The sequence below is a fragment of the Aulonocara stuartgranti genome (assembly GCF_965226115.1).
Source record: "Aulonocara stuartgranti genome assembly, chromosome: 22".
In the NCBI taxonomy this organism is placed as follows: domain Eukaryota; kingdom Metazoa; phylum Chordata; class Actinopteri; order Cichliformes; family Cichlidae; genus Aulonocara; species Aulonocara stuartgranti.
In genome coordinates this window covers 34,542,989-34,569,830 of record NC_138957.1, presented here as the reverse complement: position 1 = coordinate 34,569,830, position 26,842 = coordinate 34,542,989, and the positions used below count along the sequence as shown (strand labels likewise).

At 40.8% G+C, this 26,842-nt stretch overlaps 1 protein-coding gene and 1 long non-coding RNA gene across 3 annotated transcripts; one reads left to right on the top strand and one right to left on the bottom strand.

Annotated features, from left to right (window-relative positions):
• Window positions 1–5,311: 5,311 nt before the first annotated feature.
• On the bottom strand, window positions 5,312–9,528 carry LOC309698044. 2 transcript variants are annotated; one of them, XR_014273993.1, is made up of 5 exons: window positions 9,491–9,528; window positions 8,749–9,389; window positions 6,662–6,796; window positions 6,403–6,510; window positions 5,312–5,424 (listed from the first exon to the last, which is right to left on the bottom strand). It is a non-coding gene; the product is annotated as an uncharacterized lncRNA (long non-coding RNA). The 2 variants fall into 2 exon arrangements; XR_014273994.1 differs by having other exon boundaries at window positions 8,749–9,522.
• Window positions 9,529–21,078: 11,550 nt separating this feature from the next.
• LOC309699513 (E3 ubiquitin-protein ligase TRIM21-like) lies at window positions 21,079–25,454 on the top strand. Its single transcript, XM_082522568.1, has 2 exons — window positions 21,079–21,180; window positions 23,062–25,454. The coding sequence occupies exon 2, from the start codon at window positions 23,068–23,070 to the stop codon at window positions 24,706–24,708; it is 1,641 nt and encodes a 546-aa protein (XP_082378694.1). The 5' UTR covers window positions 21,079–21,180; window positions 23,062–23,067; the 3' UTR covers window positions 24,709–25,454.
• Window positions 25,455–26,842: the final 1,388 nt, after the last annotated feature.

Here is a 26,842-nt window from a genome sequence, read left to right as displayed (position 1 = left end):
CTGGTAAAAGCTCTGTCTCCTTTAGTTTTCAGCCTCGTATGACGTAGAGTAAACAGACCCTGATCACAGGCCTAACCCGCTGTGGACGTATGGCTGAAAAAGTTCAATGATGTAAGCTGGTGCTCGCCCATGATGATACATGAGTGAATAATGAATTACAATGAAGAAATAAATGAATAACATCCATCCATTCACTTCCGCTTATCTCGCAGATGTCTAAGGCTGAGAGGCAGGGTACACCTTGGACAGGTCGCCAGTCTATCGCAGGGCACTAAATGAATAACAATGAATAACAAAAGAGAGAACCAAAGATTTGACATGAAAATCCTAAATGTATGCAGAGTCGAGAGGTACCCCAAGAGTCCGTACACACGACTTAAATGTGATTAAATGACACAAAGACCTTTTATTTCACTGGCAAAAATCTGTCCTGGAAACAGACAAGAGCTTCCATTTTATCTTCGTTAAGTTGAACCGCTAATCATTCTTTAAAATACAGGGAGTGCAGAATTATTAGGCAAATGAGTATTTTGTCCACATCATCCTCTTCATGCATGTTGTCTTACTCCAAGCTGTATAGGCTAGAAAGCCTACTACCAATTAAGCATATTAGGTGATGTGCATCTCTGTAATGAGAAGGGGTGTGGTCTAATGACATCAACACCCTATATCAGGTGAGCATAATTATTAGGCAACTTCCTTTCCTTTGGCAAAATGGGTCAAAAGAAGGACTTGACAGGCTCAGAAAAGTCAAAAATAGTGAGATATCTTGCAGAGGGATGCAGCAGTCTCAAAATTGCAAAGCTTCTGAAGCGTGATCATCGAACAATCAAGTGTTTCATTCAAAATAGTCAACAGGGTCGCAAGAAGCGTGTGGAAAAACCAAGGCGCACAATAACTGCCCATGAACTGAGAAAAGTCAAGCGTGCAGCTGCCAAGATGCCACTTGCCACCAGTTTGGCCATATTTCAGAGCTGCAACATCACTGGAGTGCCCAAAAGCACAAGGTGTGCAATACTCAGAGACATGGCCAAGGTAAGAAAGGCTGAAAGACGACCACCACTGAACAAGACACACAAGCTGAAACGTCAAGACTGGGCCAAGAAATATCTCAAGACTGGTTTTTCTAAGGTTTTATGGACTGATGAAACGAGAGTGAGTCTTGATGGGCCAGATGGATGGGCCCGTGGCTGGATTGGTAAAGGGCAGAGAGCTCCAGTCCGACTCAGACGCCAGCAAGGTGGAGGTGGAGTACTGGTTTGGGCTGGTATCATCAAAGATGAGCTTGTGGGGCCTTTTCGGGTTGAGGATGGAGTCAAGCTCAACTCCCAGTCCTACTGCCAGTTTCTGGAAGACACCTTCTTCAAGCAGTGGTACAGGAAGAAGTCTGCATCCTTCAAGAAAAACAGGATTTTCATGCAGGACAATGCTCCATCACACGCGTCCAAGTACTCCACAGCGTGGCTGGCAAGAAAGGGTATAAAAGAAGAAAAACTAATGACATGGCCTCCTTGTTCACCTGATCTGAACCCCATTGAGAACCTGTGGTCCATCATCAAATGTGAGATTTACAAGGAGGGAAAACAGTACACCTCTCTGAACAGTGTCTGGGAGGCTGTGGTTGCTGCTGCACGCAATGTTGATGGTGAACAGATCAAAACACTGACAGAATCCATGGATGGCAGGCTTTTGAGTGTCCTTGCAAAGAAAGGTGGCTATATTGGTCACTGATTTGTTTTTGTTTTCTTTTTGAATGTCAGAAATGTATATTTCTATATATTAGCTCGTCCACAGAAGGACTGGTAGCTCCCCTTACGATAAGGGTTCAGATCGCGCGAACAGGTGTGAATGTGAATGTGTGTGTTTAGTTAGTTAGTTTGTTTGCTTGTTTTAATCAATTTTAAATCATGCTTTTTATCTGTTTTTGTTTCTAATGTCTCTGTAAAGCACTTTGAATCACCTTGTTGTTGAATTGTGCTATACAAATAAATTTGCCTTGCCTTGTGAATGTGGAGATGTTATATTGGTGTCACTGGTAAAAATAAATAATTGAAATGGGTATATATTTGTTTTTTGTTAAGTTGCCTAATAATTATGCACAGTAATAGTCACCAGCACACACAGATATCCCCCTAAAATAGCTAAAACTAAAAACAAACTAAAAACTACTTCCAAAAACATTCAGCTTTGATATTAATGAGTTTTTTGGGTTCATTGAGAACATGGTTGTTGTTCAATAATAACATTATTCCTCAAAAATACAAGTTCCCTAATAATTCTGCACTCCCTGTACTTATATTCAATAACATGCGAGCTGATTCATCTAAGTCTCTGTGACAGTCAGATGATTTCCATAGAGAGGCACTTTGCATCAGCAGCACCATGCTCCAGTGCTCTGGGAGAGTTTATAGTCCTGAGAGTTGAACACTGGATGACTGACAGCTGTCCTTCATCACAACAGAAGCCACAGAAATCCTCCTCATCAAAAACATGACTTTGATCTGCGTCCTCATCTGGACTCTCCTCTGCTGCTGCTTCACAGGTAAAGTCCAGAGAATCAAACTCCTCTCCTCTATCAACATCTGTCCCTCTGAAATGAAGCCCACAAAACCATGAAGCTGCTTTATGTTTTTGTCTCTGTGTCCTCAGAGTCCAGAGGACAGATCACAGTGACTCAGCCTGGAGCAGTGAGCTCTGCTGTGGGAGCAACTGTGAGCATCAAGTGTACGACCAGTCAGAATATTTATAGCAATCATTTATCCTGGTACCAACAGAAAGATGGAGGAGTTCCTAAACTGCTCATTTACTACACTAGCAGTCGAGTATCAGGGATTCCAGCTCGTTTTACAGGCAGTGGATCAAACTCTGACTTCACTCTGACCATCAGTGGAGTCCAGGCTGAAGATGCAGCAGTTTATTACTGTGTAGGTCAGCATTATATCAACAGTCAGTATGTGTTCACACAGTGAAAAACAGTCGTACAAAAACCTCCCTCAGTCAGACTGAACAGAAACTGAAGTGACTGCTGCAGCTGGAAGATACTGCAGAGACTGATACAGTTCACTGAGAACACACACACACACACACACACACGCACACACACACACACACACACACCAGGTTTAAATTAAACTACTAACATCTGTTCATTAGTAAGTTTGACTTCATTAATAGAATTTCTTAGAATCAGTCATATTTCTCCTTTAATAAAATATAAAAACAAATAAATACAGACAAAGGATCTTTTAAGGTGGTCACACTCTTCAGTCTCTCTAAAACATCTACAGCAGGGTTTTCACAAAGTTAGTCAAAGTTTGGATCCATGAGGGAGAACAGGTGCTTAGTCCTGTTTGTGGATCACAGGATCAGCTCTTTACACTTTTGAAGACACTCGAAGGTGAATGGAGAGTTTGCCCAGCAGTTCAGTTCAGTGGACTTGCAGATATTTGACTGCGTCCCCTGTAGTGTCCTGTGGGGAAGAAGCTGGAAGTATGAGCTATCAGGCCTGTTGATGGGCTGTTCAGAGTTTTCCTCACTTTACTGAAGACTGATTCCTGATAGGCTGAACCTTTTCACCAATTCTGTTCATAACCTTTATATAAATGATTTATAGATGTGAGTTGATGTTTGATGGTCTCAGCATTATATTTTAATATTTGTCATTTGTGTTCATTCTTTTTGTTCACTGACTGCTAAAAGTCACAGATTCTGAAAAAGTGTTAAGGTTAAGATGAAAAGTTAGGGTTAGCTTTACTCTTCAGTGATGACTTAGACCACACGAGGTTACAGTGGAAGTAGTTTTTTTTTTTATTATTAATATATTAATCTCTTCATGTATCAAACCAACAGTCTGGAGTTTCTGATGATTTCAGTGGGCATCAGTGTGAGACTGACTTCACTCTGACCAACAGCTGCACTCAAACAGAAACACTTTAGAAGTTAGCATTGATGCCACGATTATCTTCCAGGACAGACTCCAGTCTGAGGAGAAGACCTTGTTGGTCAGACACGAGCATGATCTTCACCTGCTGCAGCTCCAACCACTGCTCAGAGAAGGACTGCCAGCTGTGGATTTCAGTAGAAGTTTCAACTCTGCTGATCTTTCATTTCCCACTCTGAGCTCAGTAACTATGGCAACAGACAGGCATCACTGCTGAACCATGGCAACAGAAGGTTTCAGTACTAAAGATAAAAACACAAACACTGACTTCACATTTGACATTGTTTAAAATAAATACACAAATTCAAAGGTCAAAGGTCAATCACATAAAAAATACAATTAGATGAATTAGTCGACTTTATCTTTATCTCTCATCTTAATCCTTGAGCTCATTGGTTAATCTAATCAAAATATCAAGTTGTAAATAATGTAAATATTGTGATGTTCTCAGCTCTGAGCTGTAAACAGCTGCAGCTGACTGACTCTGTGTGTTTGCATATGTGTCCTGCCTCTCTGCTCACAGCTGTTAAGAGGCCAGTGTTGATCAGTGGCTGTCCAGGCCTTTCAGAGCCACTCACTGGTGACTCTGTAAGTTAGTGAGAGTCTGTTTATATCTCCTGTTTTATTTCATCTTTTCCAAAGTCTTGATTTGACTGAAGAAAGCGAGGAAGTGTGTCATCACTAGTCAAATACAGGTTACAGAAACTCATTCTGATCTTTTACTGTTTCTGTTAAACCCAACAGATGAAGCCGTCACAGTCATACATGATGGAAACTACAACAAAGAAATTACTCATACCTGGGTGAAGCTGGTGGATGCAATTCATTGTTCTCTGTTATTCGTCACTTTTTATAAATAACCGAATTAACAAGAATTTGATGTAAAGTGAAAGAGCACATGTGAGTGTCGTAAATGTGTGTCAGAGACAGATGTGCTGATCTGTGGAAACATCCTTACTGAAACCTCAGGATGGTTTTCAGACAGAACAACAGTTAAATTGAAACACATGAAAATCACCATTTGAAGATTTTTTTATTGTTTGTTTTTTTAAATCATTACAATACTACAAGCAGTAAAACATGAGATTTGAAATCAGAGTGAAACAGAGACAGAGAGAGAACAGACTGAGGGCAGCAGCAGAGTCTCAGTGAGTCAGGTCACAAATGTGAACACTGATCTCTGCTCAGTATCTTTGAGACCAGAGTCTGGGAGCCCTGGGTGGCCTCACAGGTCACAGAGCCCACCTTCATCCACTGGTATGTAGAGAGCTTCAGGGTGCTGCTCCAACTATACAGGGCGTCATTCTGCAGCACTCCAGGAGTCCTGCTCTCCTCCCCGTCACTGCTGCTTCTTCCATCCACCTTCCAGGACAGAGTCCAGTCTGAGGGGAAGCCCTTGTTGGCCAGACATGTTAATGTGGCCTTCCCCTGCTCCAGCTCCTTAACGGAGGGGGGCAGCACTGTCAGGGTGGGACGGGTGTCATCTAGGAAACACCAATCAGATTAGAGGACAGGAACCACAAGTTGTTTGTCTCCTTTAAGAAGTTTCTGTCAGGTGTTTTTTCTGCTCCACCAGTCATTCACTCACACATTGTTTCACTTCCCTTTAAGAAACCTCTCATGCATATCAGCACAGAGAGAATCATCACACAGTTTGACCTGAAATGTGTTCAAACTACACTGGAAATAAAAGCAGATGTGGAAACAAGTTTTTCTTTAAAACCATGTAAAGTCTGAATCATAGACGATTAGATATCAATCATTAAGCATTTTCGATTCAAAGGCCCATCTGACACAATAACACTTTGGATTTTACACATTTTCTAATCCCCTTTTCAAATAAGAGTTATTATTTGGAAAGTTTAGAAACTAATCGATGGATAATGAAGTTTAATATTGGTTCCAGATAAAAATTTCCTTTCTCTGTGACAGAAATGTAGACAAAAAAAACATCTGCTCTGAGTCACCTTCCATCATATAACAGCAGAATAACAAATATTAAAATTGTCATAAAAAAATAAAAATTAATCTTTCAAGCTCTCTAAGACTAATTTTAAGATCCACCTTTTTCAAATTTCATAATAAAAGCAGTTTAATTAACTTACTTCCAACATCCAGTCTGGTTCCTCCACCGAACGTGTACCACAGTGATACAAACTCATTGAGGCGCCGTACAAAAACCTCTGACTGTAGAGAGACACGGCTCTCTGACTCTGTCAGACTGAACTAAACCTACAAGCCCTCAAAATAAAACTTTACATGGAAACTAGAAATCATCATTCATACTGTGAACTACCCCACTCTCAATTATTCACTGTAATAACCTTTCACATATAAATTTCCAAATATGACTTTTGGAGAAAAATATTAATAACAAAGCTAAACATTAACATTCAACATTTTCAATTAAGGAATAAAAATTAAAAGAAAAAATGAATAATTCAGCTTTATTTTTAACTTACCTCCAAATTCCAGTCTGGTTCCTCCACCGAACGTGAACCACAGTGATACAAACTCATTGAGGCGCCGTACAAAAACCTCTGACTGTGGAGAGACACGGCTCTCTGACTCTGAAACAAACAAACTCAACAAAATAATTCACTGTTTGTCCAACACACTTCATACACAGACAGTCACAACAAAAAAAAGTATTATGTCTTGTAGTTGCAAATTTTCATGTATCAGTACATAAAACAGTCAGATAAGTTAAACTTTACTCACCTCATTCTTCTTGCTTCCTACACATCCGTACCATTGACTCATTAATGTTGAATGCTCTCGCAGCTGCTCTATTCCCATGTTGCTGCAGTATATTAAGGACTAACCTCGTATTGTGGATGGATTATCTCAGTTGTTCTGAAGTTAGGTCCATTTACAGCATCCTGAAATGCAATTGTATTTGTCCCTAACCTTCAGGAACCCTCGTGTTAACTTTTATCCAGTGGAAAAAAGTTAGCGTTCATCCTTCAGCTTCACTGTGTTTATGTTATGCTAACATGTGTTGCTAGCGATCACGTAGCGCATCGTTATATAGCAGCTAGCCCAACTTCAGTAACCCTACAAACGTCACTGCTGTTTAGTTTTCTGTCTTCATTTATGTTGGAAGTGATAGCAGAGCTGTACCTTTTAATTTTTCAGACATCTCTCAGTCAGAACATACTATATCATGTTTAGGTGGAAACCGGCGAGCTAACTTCCTGCTAACTTCTAACTCCGTTAAATTTGATAAATCTTGTTTTCATGGATGCCTGGATGTTAAAATTAGTTGTTACACCTGGTAAAGCAGCAATGTTGACCATTTTATTGAAGATGAAAGAATTTAGACAGTTTAAACTCTCACTGATGCCGCAGTGTTCGTTTGTAACCAGAGTTTGTAACCAGATTACTCGACATGGCTCCTGACTACAGTAGCCGTAATGCTCTGACAATCCATCAAGCAGTGTGGCTTCATAGCTTACCAAAGTCGTAGTAAAACATTTTTGAGCGCCGTGTAAATAAGCACAACCAGAATTCATACATAAGGTGCACCGGATTATAAGGCGCACTGTCGAGTTTTGAGAAAATTAAAGGATTTTAAGTGCGCCTTATAGCCTGAAAAATGCTATAAGCTAACAGTGACATTTTGTCATTATTTCTTAACACAAATGAAACTAAAATGCATCAGTTTGTTAAACATTATGTATACAATTACTGCTTCTAAAGGAATTGAGAAAGTAAGTAGCTGCCAAATGCTTTTATTCAAATGCATTTTGTATCACCAGCAAGTGTGAGCAGCTCAATAAACACAGAAGTTTGGGTTGTCTGATGATCTGGATCATTGCGGTGTTTCTTAACATAATCTAACAAGTAAAATATCAGAAGTTGTGTTTCTGAGTGAAAACATTCAACACTTTCCAGGAGCAAACCTCCCAGAAATGTTCTGAAAGAAAGGTCAGACTGTGCAATTTTTACTATTGGTGTGCGGATCAATATTGAAATATCCATTCCTCTGATACCGGTTATTTATGTTCTAGAATAGATTCACTTATTAAAATATTGATATTTTAGTAATTTGTGGAAAATTGATAGGTTATCATTAACAGGAAAAAGAAACTATATCATTTGGATGTCTAACTTGCAAGAAACTACTTCCTCTTCCGACTTTCATAGTCATATGTGTCGCAGTGCGTGCGCACTCACAATAATTGCTCAGCGTAAACAGAGTCATGTGGGGACGTATTTTACGTCTTTTTTACGTATTTTACAGATGCAAAGAGACGGTACTTGCAGAAAATAGCGTGCATTGGAAATGTGGACCAGTATGAAATACGGCCGTGGAGTAGAAACCCTGAAGACCAACCGCTATTGACGTAGCTTGATATATTTTCGTATCTTGTCTGTGGAGTCAGCGTGTACAAGGTGAACCAGTTTCGCAATTATAAATCTCTGGAAGGACACATCTAAATCATCAAAGATTGGGTACAAGATTTGTGAGTATGTCGTCATTCAAAGGTAAGTCAGCTCGATTACTGCGAGTAAAATGCGTTTGATTTTCCCCCAAACATTCGAATTAGTGCAAGCATAAATTCATTCATGAGGGGGAAATTAAAGTGAGAACATGTGGAGGCTGTTAGATTGATAACATAGTGAGTTCAGTGCATTGATGTGACATTGTCCTGAAGGATTTGGTTATTCTTTATGGTTAAAGAAATTCCAATGATTTATTCATATTTATTATAAATAATTCTAATTATACATCTTGCTTCCGTGTTTGAGTCCTGTGTCACTAAAAGTACATTTTATTATAGTTTTATACATTGATTAATGACCTGCAGAATCTCCTTATCATATTAGGTGTCCATAATTGTCACTTAAAGTCAAACTTTATGCTTTCTCTATCTTGAAAGTGATTACATCCTTGCATTACATGCTTTAGGTTCATTTTCTGCAGGCAGGTTTCTGAAAGAGAACAGGCAGATTTATACTATAACATGCAGCGTTCTATAGATGGATGCATTAAAAACTGAAAAATTACATGTATGTGCTAACTTTCTAAACACTTTGTTACATTTATGATGAAGTAGAGGGTGGGCCATTTATATGGATACACCGTAATAACACGGGAATGGTTGGTGATATTAAAGTCCTGTTTGTGGCACATTAGTATATGTGAGGGGGCAAACTCCTCAAGATGGGTGGTGACCATGGTGGCCATTTAGAAGTCGGCCATCTTGGATACAACTTTTGTTTTTTCAATAGGAAGAGGGCCATGTGACACATCAAACTAATTGGTAATGTCACAAGAAAAACAATATGAACATATTTAGAACTTACCGGAATGAAAATGTCTGGAGCACACCTACGGATATTTGGAGATGGAAGAGAACTGCATATCAGCTCATCTCACAGCTGCTATCCAGGCTAGACGCCTTCTTTTGGTAACATCCGATACATGAGCTACCTCATGTTGCTTCCAGGTGGGGAAAGAATGAAAAGATAAACCATTTTCAAGCTTATTCCCTTGTCGGTCGTGCGATCTAACATTACAACGACCTCACAGCAAGTACAAACCATAGCTGGTGTTATCCGAGTGCTTTCGCTCTTCTTTCGTTAGCGCTTTGTTTGGCCCAGAAACATGGCGCCTCAAACAAAAATCATGGCCACGCCCCTCTCATGGTATCACGCTCCAAAGCCCTATAGTCTCTGGTCTCCTCCTCCTACACTAAACCCCCCACAATGGAAAAATGTTATTCTGATTATATATGCTCCCCCTAGGCTTAACCTTTGAAAAATATAACATTTCTTATCACCTCTATGCCGATGATATACAAATTTATTTTCAATTAGATGACGACGACATTGCTCCTTCATTGCACTGCTTCCTCGAGTGCATGAGAGAAGTCAGAGAATGGCTGTCAGACAATTCCCTTATCCTGAATGAAAAGAAAACGGAGATTGTGGTGTTTGGCAACCATATCCCTAGGGGCCTATTAGCTGATACCTTTGGTTCCTTTGCCACTAGGGGTGGGTTCTTATAATCGATTCATCGATTAAAATCGATTCTGGCTTGGATAACGTAAAATCGATTCATTAAAATCCTGAATCGATTTTTTAATATAAATTTATTTTGCCCAAAATGCCAGAATCTCAGGTGAAATCTCACAAAATTTCAAGAACCACCAAACAGTTAAGACAGTAAATGAGAGCAGGAACACGGATTCTGCACAAAGACTTAAACACACAGCGCGACCCGCGGATCAGAATCAGTTAGATGTCGCTTTTCTCACAGTCGGGGCTGAAAGCCGACAGCTCGCTGACTCTGATCTGTCGGCGGGTCTGCGCTTTGTGTGCACGCCCTTTATGCGCCGATTCTAAAGCTGTTAGTTTTATCTCTCTCCAAACAATATTGACCGAACCAGCAGCAAAAGAAGATCCAAACGCTTCACATAAACATCGTCATGAATTCACTCAGACTTTTACTGTTTTGCTTCCACTGCGATGCACAGCTCTCTCTCTGTACTTCAAGAACAGTTTCCCTTTCGTCATTATTCGCTTGCTTGTTACGCACAAGTCTACTGTTGTTTACAGGCTGTCGGCCGCTGTTTTTTCCCTTTTACATTCTTCCGAAAAGAAAACCTCATTTCTGCTGTTCAATACTGAACAAATTTAAACTTTTTAAAATTATTCAAAATGCAAAACGCTGTGTCTGTAATAAAACCGCTGTAACTTCAGAGGTGATGTTCATATGTTGATTAATGGTTTTCTTTCGTTTTTGATGTACTGCAGAATATTTTTATAAAATCCCAGGCCAGGAAAATCACCTTCATGTTTTTCTGTGTTTTATCCTCAGCTACTTTGACACAAAGGCCTCTGCTGTGATGCTCACACCTGTGATAAAGTCTTGCGTGTGTCGGCTTCCTTTTTATTGATACAAAAATATGTAAATGTACTGATCTGAATTATAATATTTCTGACTGTCAAAATTTCCCAGATTTAAATCGAATCGAATTAAATCGAATCGTGGATCGAATCGATTCGGGGCCTTGTGAATCGGAATTGAATCGATTCTAGAAATCAGTGACGATACCCAGCCCTATTTGCCACTTCTTTCTCTAACTCAGTTAGTGACCTAGGTTTCCTGCTGGATAGCTCTTTCAAATTTAACAAACAAGTGTCTTCAGTAATCAAATCTAGCTTTTACCAACTGCACCTTATTGCTAAGGCTAAGCACTATGTCCCTCATAAAGATCTTGTAAAGCTCATTCATGCTTTTGTGACTTCTAGATTGGATTACTGTAATTCCCTCTACTTTGGTCTTCACTCCGCTCTCCTTCACAGACTTCAGCTTGTCCAGAATGCTCTGGCTCGCCTCCTGACTGGCAGTAGAAAGCATGCCTCTATCACCCCAGTTCTTATTGAGTTGCAATGGTTACCCATAAAATATCGCATTGAATTTAAAATATTGTTGCTCACCTTTAAAATTATAAATAATTTAGCCCCTCGTTATCTTGTCGATCTTCTTAGTCTATATGTCCCTGGACGAGCCCTCGGGTTTTCAGCCCAATTACTCCTCCAGCCTAGATCTAGACTTAAATCTAGGGGTGACCGTGCTTTTGCCCTGGTTGCACCGAATCTGTGGAACAACCTTCCTATCGCTATCCGTGCGTCAGACTCCGTTTTATCTTTTAAATCCCGTTTAAAAACTCATTTATTCAACAAAGCTTTTCCATCTCGTTAGCATCCCTGTTTTATATTTGGTTCAATTTCTTATTTATGTACTTTATCTTTTAGCTATATCTGTTCTTAGTAACTTTGTTCTTATATCCCCTTTTATTGCTGTATAATTAGTGCCCTTAACCTGATGACATATGTGGTACTTTGTTAATAGTCTTTTTTTATTGTCTCAATTTTCCTGTTTTTATTGTAAAGCACTTTGGTGTACCGCTGGTCTTTTAAACGTACTATACAAATAAAGTTGTATTGTATTGCATTGTAAAACACTGGTACAGTGGCCAGGTGTGCTGACACCCTGACCCCCATCTCCTTTTAAGGTAATGTCCATTGACCATTACCCCTCACCCTCAGTAACTCTTGCTACTGTCCTGGGGGTGGGGGTTAAATGCCCCACTGCCCTGCACCCCAGTTCTTTGTTTCCCTTCCAGGACTATTTTCTATTTTGTATTCCTACATCCTACAACAAAATCCTACTACGACACCCACTAATAAACTGCATTCCCTATAACCTCAATACCTAATAAACAATCTATTATTTCCACAGCTCCTAAACCTGTGAAGAAATAAAGCTCCCCGCAGCTAAAAAATAGATCCTTATACTGCATCTTAGGGTTAGGTTTTTTAATCTGTTATCTGTGTATCAATGCCAGAGACAAGATTTTGATCCACTAAAACTCCAAATATGTTGGAAAACAACATCATCAGATCCACCCAACTCCCTGTGTGAGTCAGTCAGATGATTTCCATAGAGAGGCACTTTGCATCAGCAGCACCATGCTCCAGTGCTCTGGGAGAGTTTATAGTCCTGAGAGTTGAACACTGGATGACTGACAGCTGTCCTTCATCACAACAGAAGCCACAGAAATCCTCCTCATCAAAAACATGACTTTGATCTGCGTCCTCATCTGGACTCTCCTCTGCTGCTGCTTCACAGGTAAAGTCCAGAGAATCAAACTCCTCTCCTCTATCAACATCTGTCCCTCTGAAATGAAGCCCACAAAACCATGAAGCTGCTTTATGTTTTTGTCTCTGTGTCCTCAGAGTCCAGAGGACAGATCACAGTGACTCAGCCTGGAGCAGTGAGCTCTGCTGTGGGAGGATCTGTGAGCATCAAGTGTAGGACCAGTGAGAATGTTAATTTTTGGAAGAACAACCATCTTTTAGCCTGGTACCAACAGAAAGATGGAGGAGTTCCTAAATTGCTCATTTACTACGCTAGCACTCGACAATCAGGGATTCCAGATCGTTTTACAGGCAGTGGATCAAACTCTGATTTCACTCTGACCATCAGTGGAGTCCAGGCTGAAGATGCAGCAGTTTATTACTGTCAGAGTGAACACTGGTTGAACGATCAGTATGTGTTCACACAGTGAAAAACAGTCGTACAAAAACCTCCCTCAGTCAGACTGAACAGAAACTGAAGTGACTGCTGCAGCTGGAAGATACTGCAGAGACTGATACAGTTCACTGAGGACACACACACACACACACACACACACACACACACACACACTGTAATGAGAGATAATATAACTTGAAATAATTGAAATACAGACACAATTGAATACACAAACAAAAGGTATCAAGCTGTGTTGACTTTATCCCCAAAATTTGAATCTGTTCATCTGGTCATAGCGTCACTCATCCAAGTGACTTCTTAAGTCTCAGCTGACTGCAGGTTTCCCCAACCTTATAAACAGGACATTTGCACAATGACTGAAACTAGCACCACTGAATGAAAAATGGGCTGTGAGGTCAGTTCCTTGATCATTAATATGCAAATTTTCATGGCCATTGATCAGTGGTCTTTGATTATACTATAGTGTGGATGGAGGAACCAGGAGTTACACAGAGTCAACATGAAAAACACACTAACTTCATTTTCTTTTCTTTCTTTCTTGAGGTGAAACGTCTTCAAGCAACTCAAAGAAGTCCAGACGCTTTTCTTTCCAAGCTCCTTAGACCACGATGACCTTCACAGACATATTTTCTTTCTTTTCACTTTTCTAACACAGGTTTACAGGCCCGGAGCGAGGCTGCTCCAGAGGAGAAATCCTGAAATTATTTAAGAGACTTAGCTTTGTCCCTTTTCTTGTTCTGCTAATTAAGTTAAATTGATGCATGGCAAGGACCTTTAACACCAGATAGTGTTACAGCAGAAACTCATCCCAAGGTGGAAACTCCAGACTGAGACTGGATGAGAAGTCTTCAAAAAACCAGTGAGAAGCAGGGACCATTCCAGTCACAGCTGAGAGCCCAGACAGAGGTTAAGGTAGAAGGTTGTGCCACTTGAGTTCCTAGCAGTTGTCACAAGAAGTTTTCAGAACCACAATAATAATCCAAAGGTGGAAAGGATTTCTGTGTTGATGTTGAGGAAGACAACAAGGGTCTATGTACTTTGCCCTTTCAACCTAAAGCTGCGTTGGAACAGAGAGTGAGGGGTGAAAGAGCGCCCTCCTCCAACGAGAGAGTGCCAAGCTCCAACTGAGTAACGTGCAGAGAGGGATCAGCGATGGAATGTGGATAACACCTGATTAAACAGTCAGGCTGGTCTTGCCTGAAAGGTTCAGTGTGTTTTTAAGTTCTGGTGGTCACTGGTGTGACTTTTCTAGTCATTTTACAAATGATATGCATTTACATGATTCTCCACACATCACAAATACAGGGAGTCGTGATCCTGATTAAAAATGACTGACAAATTACTTGTGCACATTTTGTATGACAGCTAGACCGTTTCTCTAGTACACCAGTTATCTTAGCCACAGTTTCTCATGAATGGACATCATGTTTCCATGTGTAATTTGATATTTTTGGAAGTTTTTTCTTTTTATCATTATTGTTATCTTTTGCATATGGAAGTTTAGGCTATGATGACGATTGGAGATGAACAAAAGGTTGGAGAGGAGAATAGTGAAGTGAGGATGCACATAGTGAAACCTCTTTGAGTGTACAACGGTGTTGATGTGATATACAGAATGTCAGAAAAGAAAAGTCTGTTATTGATGTGATTAGCAGAGTAATCCAAAGAGTGGGAATGTGCTGGAAATTTCTTTTATTTTATGAATTTGTCACATGTTTTAGTAATATCACTTTTGGGTCACTTCAAGGTTCACATGTGAAGAAGCGTTCAGCTTTAACTCTATTGCACAAAGTCAGGCGAGTTAACTTTCGTGAGAAAGTTGGTGACACCCAGAGGGGGAGGATCCAACAGGTGGTGAAGTCTTTTGTTAATCAATTCTTTGAGGATGGGGAGAAGAGGCAAGGAGCAGTCTCTATGTGACACTGGAAGAGGAGACAAGGTTGTAAACTCTCTCTCTGAGGGTTCAAGGGTGTGAACAACAACTGTGGAAATGCCTTCTTCTTGACTGTATTTAAAGAGGGCTGCTATTCATCTTTAGGCTACGTCCACACTAGCCCGGATAGATTTGAAAACGCTCTGCGTCCACACTAGGGTTTTCAGTCGTTTTCACAGAGTTGTGCATCCACATTGAAACGCTTACATTCCAGTACTGTGCATGGGCTGAAGGAAGGACAATACTCGGTGTATAAATGCTCAATCAACAATCCTGTATTCCATACAATTCAACACTTTAAGAGCACAAACCATCCGGATGGGGAGACATGCAAGAAGAGGGTCACAGCAAGTCTCAAAATGGTGGAGCGTTACCCAAAGCTTTTATAGCCTCTGTTGACCCCACCTAGTCGTAAAAAGCTCAAACTTACCCTCTAACTCTCAGTGAGCCTGTGTTATGACCTTGGCTCCCTGCCTATCTGCTTCCAACAAGGGGGTGAGCTCCTGTGGAATGTGCTCTGTGCTCTCTGCACACAGTATTCTCTTCTTAACTCAGCAGTATGAAATGCCATGAAACAGTGTAACTCACTCACAGTAAATCAACAGTATAGGATAGTACAAACCTATCTAATGAATCTAATGATTTTCTAATGATTCTTTTGTAATTCAGAAGCATAGTGCAAACTAGAACTACAACTACATACTAATTATACTCTCTATAATAAGGAGTATGGTGTGGCTTACAGCAGTACAATGATTCACACAGTCTGTAATCAGGTACAGAGTTTTTTGTTGGTCAGCTCCAGCCTTGAGACCACAGCTGGCGCCGATATGGTAGCCACATGAAATGATGGTGGTTTCTGTTAAGTCTAATTGTTGAATGTTGCCATTGTGTTTCTTAAATTTGTACAGTCTTAGTTTAAGCAGTAGGATCAAAGCCATTCCTTTGATCCTGACCACCTCTCCAGCCACTCTGTGCTGGGGGAGGTTTTATTGTAGATACATCCTATCTGAAAGATCTGTTTCTTCTGATGTAAGCTTCCTGGGTTTATGACCCTTTGGTCAGCAGGAGGTCTCACACACACATTCTCACATTCTCACATAACACACACACACACACACATTCTCACATAACATACACACACACATACACACTCAGTGTATACATTTACATACAGTGCCTTGTCTTTGTAACCAAAGGGGGGTTGCAAGGGGAGGTGTTTTGTAAACTATTGTTTGAAGTTTGTCAATAAAAGGCAGCGAGAGGAGGCCACCAGTGTGGTCATTTCGACGTGCTGGACACGGATGAAGGCCTCCCTTGCGCAAGAAATCGATCGAACACTGTTGCTTTGTTTTTCTTTCATGGGAATAAGTCCTGGATACAGCGGGGTCTGAGTTTAGACCCAACAGTTTCCTTTAGTTCTAACAACTGCATGTCAATTTTACAGTCGATCTAAATGTCCATCACGGGTGTCTCAATCTCCCATTGGAGATTTTGCACTCAAAGACCATTTGTTAACTGTCTATAAATTCTACAGGGTTCATGTGTGTCACATGCTAAATATGCTGTGAAAAACATTTTTTAAACAAGTCATGCTGGAGTCAGTCAGATGATTTCCATAGAGAGGCACTTTGCATCAGCAGCACCATGCTCCAGTGCTCTGGGAGAGTTTATAGTCCTGAGAGTTGAACACTGGATGACTGACAGCTGTCCTTCATCACAACAGAAGCCACAGAAATCCTCCTCATCAAAAACATGACTTTGATCTGCGTCCTCATCTGGACTCTCCTCTGCTGCTGCTTCACAGGTAAAGTCCAGAGAATCAAACTCCTCTCCTCTATCAACATCTGTCCCTCTGAAATGAAGCCCACAAAACCATGAAGCTGCTTTATGTTTTTGTCTCTGTGTCCTCAGAGTCCAGAGGACAGATCACAGTGACTCAGCCTGGAGCAGTGAGCTCTGCTGTGGGAGCAACTGTGAACATGGATTGTAAAATCAGTCATACTGTCATTAATTCTGACTCTGTTGAATGGTACCAACATAAACAAGGGGAACCTCCTAAACTACTCATTTACTGGTCAAACCGGCGAGCATCAAATATTTCAAGTCGTTTTACAGGCAGTGGATCAGACAAAGACTTCACTCTGACCATCAGTGGAGTCCAGGCTGAAGATGCAGCAGTTTATTACTGTAAGGGCAGACACAACATTAACAGTCAGTATTCATTCACACAGTGAAAAACAGTCATACAGAAACCTCCCTTCACAGACACGGTTCTCTGACTCTGAAGCAAACAAGCTCACCAAAATGACCTACTGTTCTTATATTATTGCCAGATTAACTGTGAAATACACTTATATAACTAGAACAAACTTTTAAAAAGGTCTTCTAAGCTGATCTATCTAAAAAAAGAAACTATTAACAAAAACATTTTTTTTAGGAAAGCAAAGTCGGGGTGGGGGTTCATTGAACCCATCAACAGCAACAAAAAGAGTTAGTTACGTGCTAACAGTTGCTAACAGTTCAGATGTTCATTATCCTCTCACTGAGTTAAGATTAACCTAAAACATGCTAACTATTTATTTCTTCTAAATGCTGCTGAGAAAATATCATTGTCACGTGTATATTGGAATAGTTTTAACAACTACATTACTCCTTATTAGTAAGATAATAATGCCTAATTAGCTTCCATAAGCGAACAAACTTTCAGAAAAATTGGGTAACATTACCATAAAGTTAACTCTACTGGTTTATCTGGAGGCAGGCCAGGCCGTGGGGCAAGACTAAGAGTCAGAGGTGAATCATTGGGACAGAGGGGGGCTGAAAACTTTGGAGAAAAAAAACCTTTATGAAAATGTAACAAATATAAACCTTTTTTTAAGTTCTACATTTTCTATTTCCAGTGAGACAAAGATTTTACTCTGAAGACAGAATCAATAAACACACAGTCTCAATTTAAAAACAAATTCACTGTTTGTCCATTTTGTTGGCCAACATTAAGACTAATTTAAAGAACACAATTTTAAAAACACATAATCATTGAAGCTTTGCGAGTGGAGTTATTTGCAGGTGGAAATATTTACATAAAGCTGGAACTACAGTTACTTCCATAAATATTTGGACAACCTTGGTCTAATTTTGGTTCTTTATATTACCACAATGCATTTTAATTTTAGTAATCTTAAACACTTGTTTTGTCAAATCTTACTTACAATTACACAAGAAATTAGCAGAAAATTAACTCTCTGACTTCTCCAAAAAATTATGTCTTTTCCATTATTGCTGTTGTCTCAGGTTGGTGTCACGATGACGCCTCCTGTTGTTAAATGTGTTGTACTGTTACTACTTCTGCTACGTAAATGCAATTTAGATTATGACAGGTTAGTGCTGAACACTGAGGCGACAGCTATTTCAACATCAGTGTAGGTCTCACAATGTTACAGAGCAGGGAAGGAAAACTGAGAATTTCACATCTCTTTACAATAAATGAATCAGCGCTAAAGATTTTAATCAGTCACCTCACTTCCAGTGTTTCATTGTGACTTATTTCCTTTTATTTCAACCCTCAAGTCTGGGATTTCAGTTCATTTTAATGATAGAAAATCTGGCAAAATCCGGTCTGGATGGGACTGGGCCCCCTTTCCCTGGCGGGTCGCGGAGTGTGGGGGTGCCTACTGGGGTCAGCGGGGGAGCTGGCCCCAGGGAGGGGTCACTTGCCCCTCCCTTCCTTCCCTCCCCATCTCCAGCTGCCTCCCTCTTCCCGCTCCACCACAACCACCCACACATGCAGGGCCTTGGAGTAGGGGTATGTCACCAGGATGCAGAGGAGGCTAACCCCCCCTCTGTCCCCTTCTGGCTGCCTCTGCCTCAATTTTATCCCACAACTTAGACATTCACATTACTCACACTCTCATTACACATACATATAGGATCTTGGGGGTGGGCACGATACACGGACTCCAAAAGACCATCAGGGTGTACACCCCACCCCTGGCGTCGTTGCCCACCTCTCAATTTTAAATACACGTAGACATTGAGGGCTAGCAGGAGGGACCATGCGCTTACCTGCTGCTCTCTGGCAGGTAGCTCCATGCCCTCCTGGGTTTTAAATGCACCTTAGAACACACATGCATCAACACTACAATGAGCGGGTGGAGGGAGGTTTGGAGTCTTCTCTCACCCCCACTCTCTGCGACCTGCTGGAGCAGGGGGGCTAGGAGGAGGAGTTGGCCGTCCGACTGCGGTCTGGAGTGTGGGGCCTCCCTGCTGCTGCGGAGTCGGGGCGGTCTGCCTCTCCCCACCGCAGGGAAAAGGGTAACACCACCTGGGTCTGGGTGCAGTTCCCCCCTCCAGGGGCAAGGGTACCTAGACCCGGTTCGTAGAGTACGCTTGGGGAGTGTGATTGTGTGTACAGCGTCTCTTTATGTCTGTCTCCACGTTGGTTGAGTGTGGAGTGAGTGCATATGAGAGCATGAGGGTGGGAATGGATGTTTGTGTCTGTGTGTGCCTGTATGTCTGTGTCTATATGTCAGGTTGGGTATCAGACACCACCTCTCTGGGGACACCTCAGGCCCTCCAAGGTTTGGAGGCCTATCTCCACCCACCACCACTTCCCCTGCCAGTGGCGGACTCCCTCAGACTTCGGTGCATTGGTGGTTCTTTGTGTCTGGGGTTGGGCGTCCAGGTACACGCCGGCTCACTCCTTGGCGGCCGCTTGTCGGAGCCTGGAGCCTGGGGCTCGCTCGGACCACTTCGGAGGTGGGGTGCCCTCGGCCTCTCGGCCTGGGGCTCGGTCACTCAGGCACAGCTGGCTGCCGGCGGAGCTCACGGGCGCGTCACTGCAACCCCCCCTGGCTTCTGCTCCGCGGCTGCTGAGTGAGCCCTCATCTGGGACTCTCCTCAGCTCTTTCTGGGACAGTGGCGCGGCTGCCCCTCTGTTGGTCTTCCTTGGTCTCTTGTGTTCTGGGGGCCTCTGGATGTCTGGAGTTTTGATCTCCTCCATACCTGCTTCATGCCCTGGAGGACGGGGCTGTGGCCCCCCCACACCCTCTAGCAGATTATTACATGAAGGAACCTTTTAAAAAACAAAAAACAAGCGCGTCCATGCTCACAGGTGTACACACGGGTGATCACACCCACAAACTACACCCTTTTTGGCTCCTACCTCAAAGCACACTGTGTTCTGTTGATCTTATGTGCTGCACAATAATGTTTAATATTTAGTATTTACTGTCATATTCCCATATATCATTGTGATGTTGTTTATTCTATTACTCTTGTTCTCTTCTGCTTGTTTTCTTTTTTTCTTTCTCAACAGGTGATCCAGGTGATCGATATATGCATTTTCTTTTTCTTTTCTTTTTTTTTTCTGCCCGTTCTGTTGGTTTTTGTCTTTTGCCCTTCTCCCCCGTCCCTCTTCTCAGCTGTTTCTCTTTCCCTCTTTCTTTCTCCCCTTCTTTCCTCCAGTCAAGTCTGTCCCGTATTCAGCAAGTGAAAATAAAATAAACAATAAAAGGTGAATCAATTGGACCATTATGGCAAGGCTGGGATGGTCAATTTGGTAAAGTAAATCCGTTGGGCATCTTTCTTTGCCTCTAGACAATAATTCTGATGGCAAAAGAGCCAAACGGGACAGGCAAAAAGAAAGGAAAAAAATAAATCTAGCAATAATGAGCAGTCACTTTATTAACAGTCACTAAGTGTTCAAAGTGAAAAACTGAAGATCAAAAAACATCTGGAATCTAATGCAGAGTTAGACTGTTCAGGTTTTTTTTCTCTGGTCAGTCATTTCTGCAGTGTTGCTGTAAAGTTACTCCCCAAGTGATCATATAGAACACAAATATAAAAATGTACATGGAGAAAAATGTCAAATGTTTCTTTTTCGCTACATTTTCTTACTTGAGGAGTTTTGCAGTTTAACAGGTTCATGCTTCCAAAGTGCTTTCACCAACACTGGCTCTTTTATGCTGCAAAAAAATCCCATTAAATGAGAACATTTTAAACTCTGCTTGTTTCACATGTATGTATCTGTGATCATGTCTGAACCTGCAGAAGGAAACAAACCTGAAAACAGAGGTGCAGTAAGAGGCGGAGCGAGACGAGACAGACGAGATTCACCTTAAAGTTTGTGGATGACAGAGCTGCAGTCGAGACACATCTCTGTGCTTCTCTCTGAAGAAAATCCAACTGAGTTCATATTTTATTTCCCAGCATCTGACCTGAATCTGATTATTGGTGAGTACACCTGATATTTATTGTGTTTTAACCAGAATTAACAGAAAACTTCCAGCTTTCATCAAACAGGAAGTTTCATTCATTTATGCTTATTCATTTTATTGTTATTTGTAGCGAAAGTCAGTGTCACAAACTACAGTTTTTATAGCCTAAAGTCGTTTTCTTTTCGCTAGCTGAGTCTGTAAAATCTGCCAAATGTGGCAATAAATACATAAAGTTGTCACGATCAGGTGTCTGTTGAATGAAGTTTGTAGTCTGCTGATGCAAATACAGAATGCAAGAGATGGAGGTGAACATAAAGCGAGTCTTTAATACTGTTTAGTCCATCCATCTATTTGCTTAGGCTTATCCTTTTCGGGGGGGGGGGGGGGGGGGGGGGCTGGAGCCTATCCCAGCTGTCTCAGGGCGGGAGGCAGGGTAGAATTGAATAGAATAATCCTTTAATTGTCCCACAAGGGGAAATTTGGGTGTAACAGCAGCGAGAAAGACACATATACAAACAAACAGTACACAAGACACAGAGCAGAAACATACACAATTTTTACATATTTACATGAAGGACAATGGTTACCAAAAACTGAGTACACATTCTGTATTTTTCATATGAAAGAAACTATACTGTGGTGGGGCTTGCTAATTTCTTGTTTTTGATTTATGTATGTTATGTTTTGTTTTACTTCATATGTTTATATGTTTCATATGTTGTTTGTTTAATTTAAGACAAAAAAAAAATTAAATGAATGAGAGGTAAAACTTGAGGGGGTAGGGACAAATAAGTAAATACTTCAGCCTACTCCTTTTCAAACAAATAATGGAATGATATTTTGTAATGATTGTGAAGGCACATGTTTGAAATGTTTGAAATAAAAATGAACTGAACTGAACTGAACTGAAGTACTGTACTGTAATAAAATTAAAATACAGATAAGAGGCAAACCCTGGTTATAGTGTGAATCAGTTGATAAAATAGTGCAAGGTACAGCGCTACCCTGGACAGGTCGCCAGTCTGTCGCAGGGCTGACTACTGTTTAGTTCAAAAAAAAAAAAAACAGTCCAAAAAACACAAGAAACAAAACCCAAAACCAGGAGCTTTAAGGAATAATACTATTGGAACTTAGGGAGAGAAAACACCAGGAAACACATGCCCAACAAGGAATGATGGGAAACTGAGACAATAAACACAAAAGGTAGAGAGGTAAGAGGAAACAGGTGGAGCAGGAACAAATCAGGGATGATGAGACAAGAGAAGTAGAACACAAAATAAAGCACAGTGACAAACGACTATCAAAATAAAACAGGAAGTAACTATTGGAGACAAAAGACTCAAAGATACAAAACTGACAGACCGGACACACAGAAGAATAAGGAAACAACAAGACACTACAAAATAAAAGTTGAACCTGCTGAAAGCAGCCAAACACTGAAACAAATACTCAAAGATTAATGAACAATGAGACTGAGAACCAGAATGTTAAATAAAGACAAGAATTTAAAGTTTGTAATTGAAAACTGTGGATCCAAAACCCGGGACCGTGACACAGAGACAGAACAAATCAAAACTCAAGTATATCTGCAAGCATCATCAGGGGATATGCAGCTATTTGCATTTGTTGATCTCAGTGAGGTCATGAAAACACAGGATTTGAATCATCAACCTTTGTGTCCCTGCCAGAAAAAGTGACTCACCAGGAAGAAGTCTGGTTTCATTTCTTGCCTTGCTTTTCATCGAACACATTTTGAGTAAAGAGTTTAAATTACACAATTTAATTAATTCGATGTAAAAGACCCACAGAAAAAAGGAAAAAAGTATACTTGTTGTTAACGTGTACGGGAGATATTCCCAAATGTATATTTGCTAAAATATTCTTCTGACTTCATCAGAAAGCCATGATGAGACCAGAGGAGCTCCTAAACACCCTGGAAGATTTAACAGACGATGAGTTTGAAGGCTTTAAGTGGCGCCTGCAGCAGGGAGAAGTCCTTGCCAGTCGACCAACTATCAAAAAGAGCCGACTGCAGACGGCAAAAAGACGGGACACCGTGGACCTGATGGTGCACACCTACACTCTTCCTGGAGCTGTGGAGGTGACCAGGAAGGTTTTAGAAAGAATCTGCAGGAATGATCTGCTGCAGAGTTTGTCTGCCAGCTCAGAGCAACAAGCTGCCATACCAGGAGAGGTTCCCTGTGACGTCTGCACTGGAAGCAAACTGAAGGCCGTGAAGTCCTGCATGGTGTGTCTGACCTCCTATTGTGAGGCGCACCTGGAGCCTCATCTGACAGCTTCACGTCTGAGAAGACATCATCTGGTAGAGCCCTTGGAGAACCTGGAAGGCAGGATGTGTATGAAGCACGATAAACCTCTGGAGCTGTTCTGTAAGACTGACCAGACATGTGTCTGCACGCTCTGCTCTGTTTTCAAACACAAGACTCATGAGTTTGTTCCTCTGAGAGAAGAATATGAGGGAAAGAAGGCAGAGCTGTGGAAGACAGAGGCTGAAATTCAGCTGATGATCCAGAAGAGACAACTGAAGATTCAGGAGATCAAAAAGTCAGTAAAGATGAGTAAAGATTCTGCAGACAGAGAGAAAGCAGAAGGTTTTCAGGTGTTCACTGCTCTGCAGGAGTCTGCTGAGAGAGGAATGAAGAAGCTCATGAAGGAGATCGAAGGCAAACAGAAGACAACAGAGAAACAGGCTGAAGGTTTCATCAAGGATCTGGAACAAGAAATCTCTGAGCTGAAGAAGACAAGCTCTCAGATGGAGCAGCTCTCACACTCTGAAGACCACCTACACGTCCTCCAAAGCTTCTCATCCCTGAAAACTGTTCTACCCACGAAGGACTGGACAGAGATCAGAGTTCATCCACCTTCATATGAGGGAACTGTGGTTAGAGCTGTGGCTCAGCTGGAGGAGAAACTCAGGAAATGCATGAAGAAGAAGCTGCTTGAGGCTGAGCTGGAGAGGGTCCAGCAGTATGCAGTGGATGTGACTCTTGATCCTGATACAGCAAGTTCGAGACTCATCCTATCTGATGATGGAAAACAGGTGCATTGTGGTGATGTGAGGAAGAATCTTCCAGACACCCCACAGAGATTCTCTCCATGTCCTAATGTTTTAGGAAAGCAGAGTTTATCATCAGGCAGATTTTATTTCGAGGTTCAGGTTAAAGGAAAGACTGCCTGGGATTTAGGAGTGGCCAGCGAGTTGGTCAACAGGAAGGGAAAAATCACGCTGACTCCTCAGGATGGTTTCTGGAGTTTAGGCTTGAGGAATAGAAATGAGTACAGAGCTTTTGCTAGCCCTTCAGTCCGTCTCTGTCTTCAGTCTGGTCCTGAGAAGGTGGGGGTGTTTGTGGATTATGAGGAGGGTCTGGTCTCTTTTTATGATGTGGATACTGCAGCTCTTATCTACTCCTTTACTAGCTGCTCCTTCATTCAGAAACTCCACCCATACTTCAGTCCCTGTCTCAATGATGGTGGTGAAAACTCAGCACCTCTAATCAACTGTCCTGTCAATCAAATCGAGTAAATCAACAGATTTTATTTGATGATCTGATTGATTTTTATTGAAGGGAACCAATGAACATGTTTAGTGTAAATACTCTACAGTTTCCATGTTTTCTATAGAATCTGAATATTGTGGCCTCTGATTTATGCTTTTGTTTGATTCTCGTGGAATTTGAAGCAAACAGAAGCAAAAAAAATGAATCAGGAAATTTTCCCACTAAGTGATTATAAAATATCAGAGAATGAATCTCAGAAAGCTTCATTTAAGAATAAATGAACAGTGACCTTGTAACTGTTAACAAAATGAAACATTACACTTTTTGGTCTTTTGAAATTGATGTTTGAGACTGGACTGTTTCAAACACTGAAAGTCAGATATCTTTACACTGTGTGTTGATTTGTTACTGTTTAATATTTTCTTAACCTCTTGTAAAGAAAAGATAACTGTTGTATATAAATAATAGTGACAAATACTGCACAAAACTACTGCTTATTTATGGCACAGTCTCCATCACTATAACAACTCAGTTCGTTTCAATGCAGAAATCTTTCTTCTGTGAGTAAACAGCGCCATCATGTGTTGTACAAACATGACAAGAACACTTATTATTCAAATGTATTATGGAAGGAGATGTTTAGAAATTTCCAATTTCAAGATTTTATTTTAAATTGTCTAATAGAGTTTAAAAGTGATGCTAGAGGTAATGATTTAATAGCTAATCAGTACACCATATCAAAGAGTGGTTGAAAATGTAATTTTTATTTGTTTTCTGCAAACCAGAAACTTTTGCATGTGTAATTTTTTAATGCATTTTATTAAAAAGACTGTCACTTAATCTCGCTGGTACATATTGATTGATATTCTTTCAGTGCTTACAGCTGTGTATAGTAATTTTCCCATTCATTTGTGATTGTCTACTCAGATTTGACCATTTTATCTATGAATAAATAAGTTTTCTGCTCTATGATGCAAGTTAGACCCTCTCTATTTTATACTTTTTTTGTGTGTATTAGCTTTTTTTAATTTAATACATTTGAAAACTGACCATATGGTATCATAAATATATTGATGGATGATTTTGTACATGTCTAGATTAGAAAAATCTAACATAAGATACTATTAAACTTTTTAATAAGTCAAAGAAAATTAAACAAAAATAAAATACATTTTTAAAAAAGTGTTACCTGCTTAAACTTGCTGCCTTTTTTAGCCGTACAATGGAGATAAAACTAAACAGGGCATTATACCTCTGCTCCACAGGCTGTGACATCACCTCAAACAGATGTGGCAGGTCATCTCATCACCTTCAAATAACCACAGCAGGTCATGACGTCTGACCACCAAGAGTGCTGATGCTACAATCTGGGCTAGCTCCTGATATCATGCAGTGCCTCATATTAGAAACTTGGTGGTTTGAAAGTTGAGTAAACTGTGTAATGGTGACATCTTCTGGTCCAGTAATATCTTCACACATGATTAGAGAATTTTTTCAATGTGGCTGCAATTTGATGGGAAATAAAGCCATAGATGCCCCAGCCTGAGTGATGAATATTTAACTCATGTCTTGGTAGCTTATGTGATCCATGGGTTGCCTCTTTTAATCCACAGCAGACTTGATGCCCTCTTTGCAATATTGATGCACCTGATTTAGGGGACTTCTTATTGTGCAGTCCCCTGAATCACAACAGCTTGAAGTGTGAAGTGTCTGCCCGGCAAAACCTTAGCAGGACCTCAGTGGGGTAGCAATAGCTGCTCCTGCTTAGACGGTCCCCTGCAAACTTCCCATACTCAGCTGTCTTCCTCTCAGTTAACTCTATCACCTGAAAGACCAGATGACTTTGACACACGCAGCCATGACCTGGGTGTGGTCATGGCTATGGAGACAGGTTCATATATTAGTATATAGAACAAAGCATAACACAGTAAAATGTACAAATACTTAAGTAAAAGTGCATTAGAATTGTGTTTCAATGAAGTGCTTCTGCAAAACAATACGATATACCATTCTACAACTGTTTATAACTTGTGTAGTTCATATTTCTCTGTAGTTTTCCTACTTATATCCTGTTCATAGCCTGTACATAGCTTGTACACCCACTACAGCCTGTACATACTTATAGTATATATAGTTATTCATAACATACCTTCATACCGT

Excerpts from the sequence above, each read along its gene's own strand:
- LOC309699513 (XM_082522568.1), top strand. The coding sequence starts at position 23,068 with ATGATGAGACCAGAGGAGCTCCTAAACACCCTGGAAGATTTAACAGAC.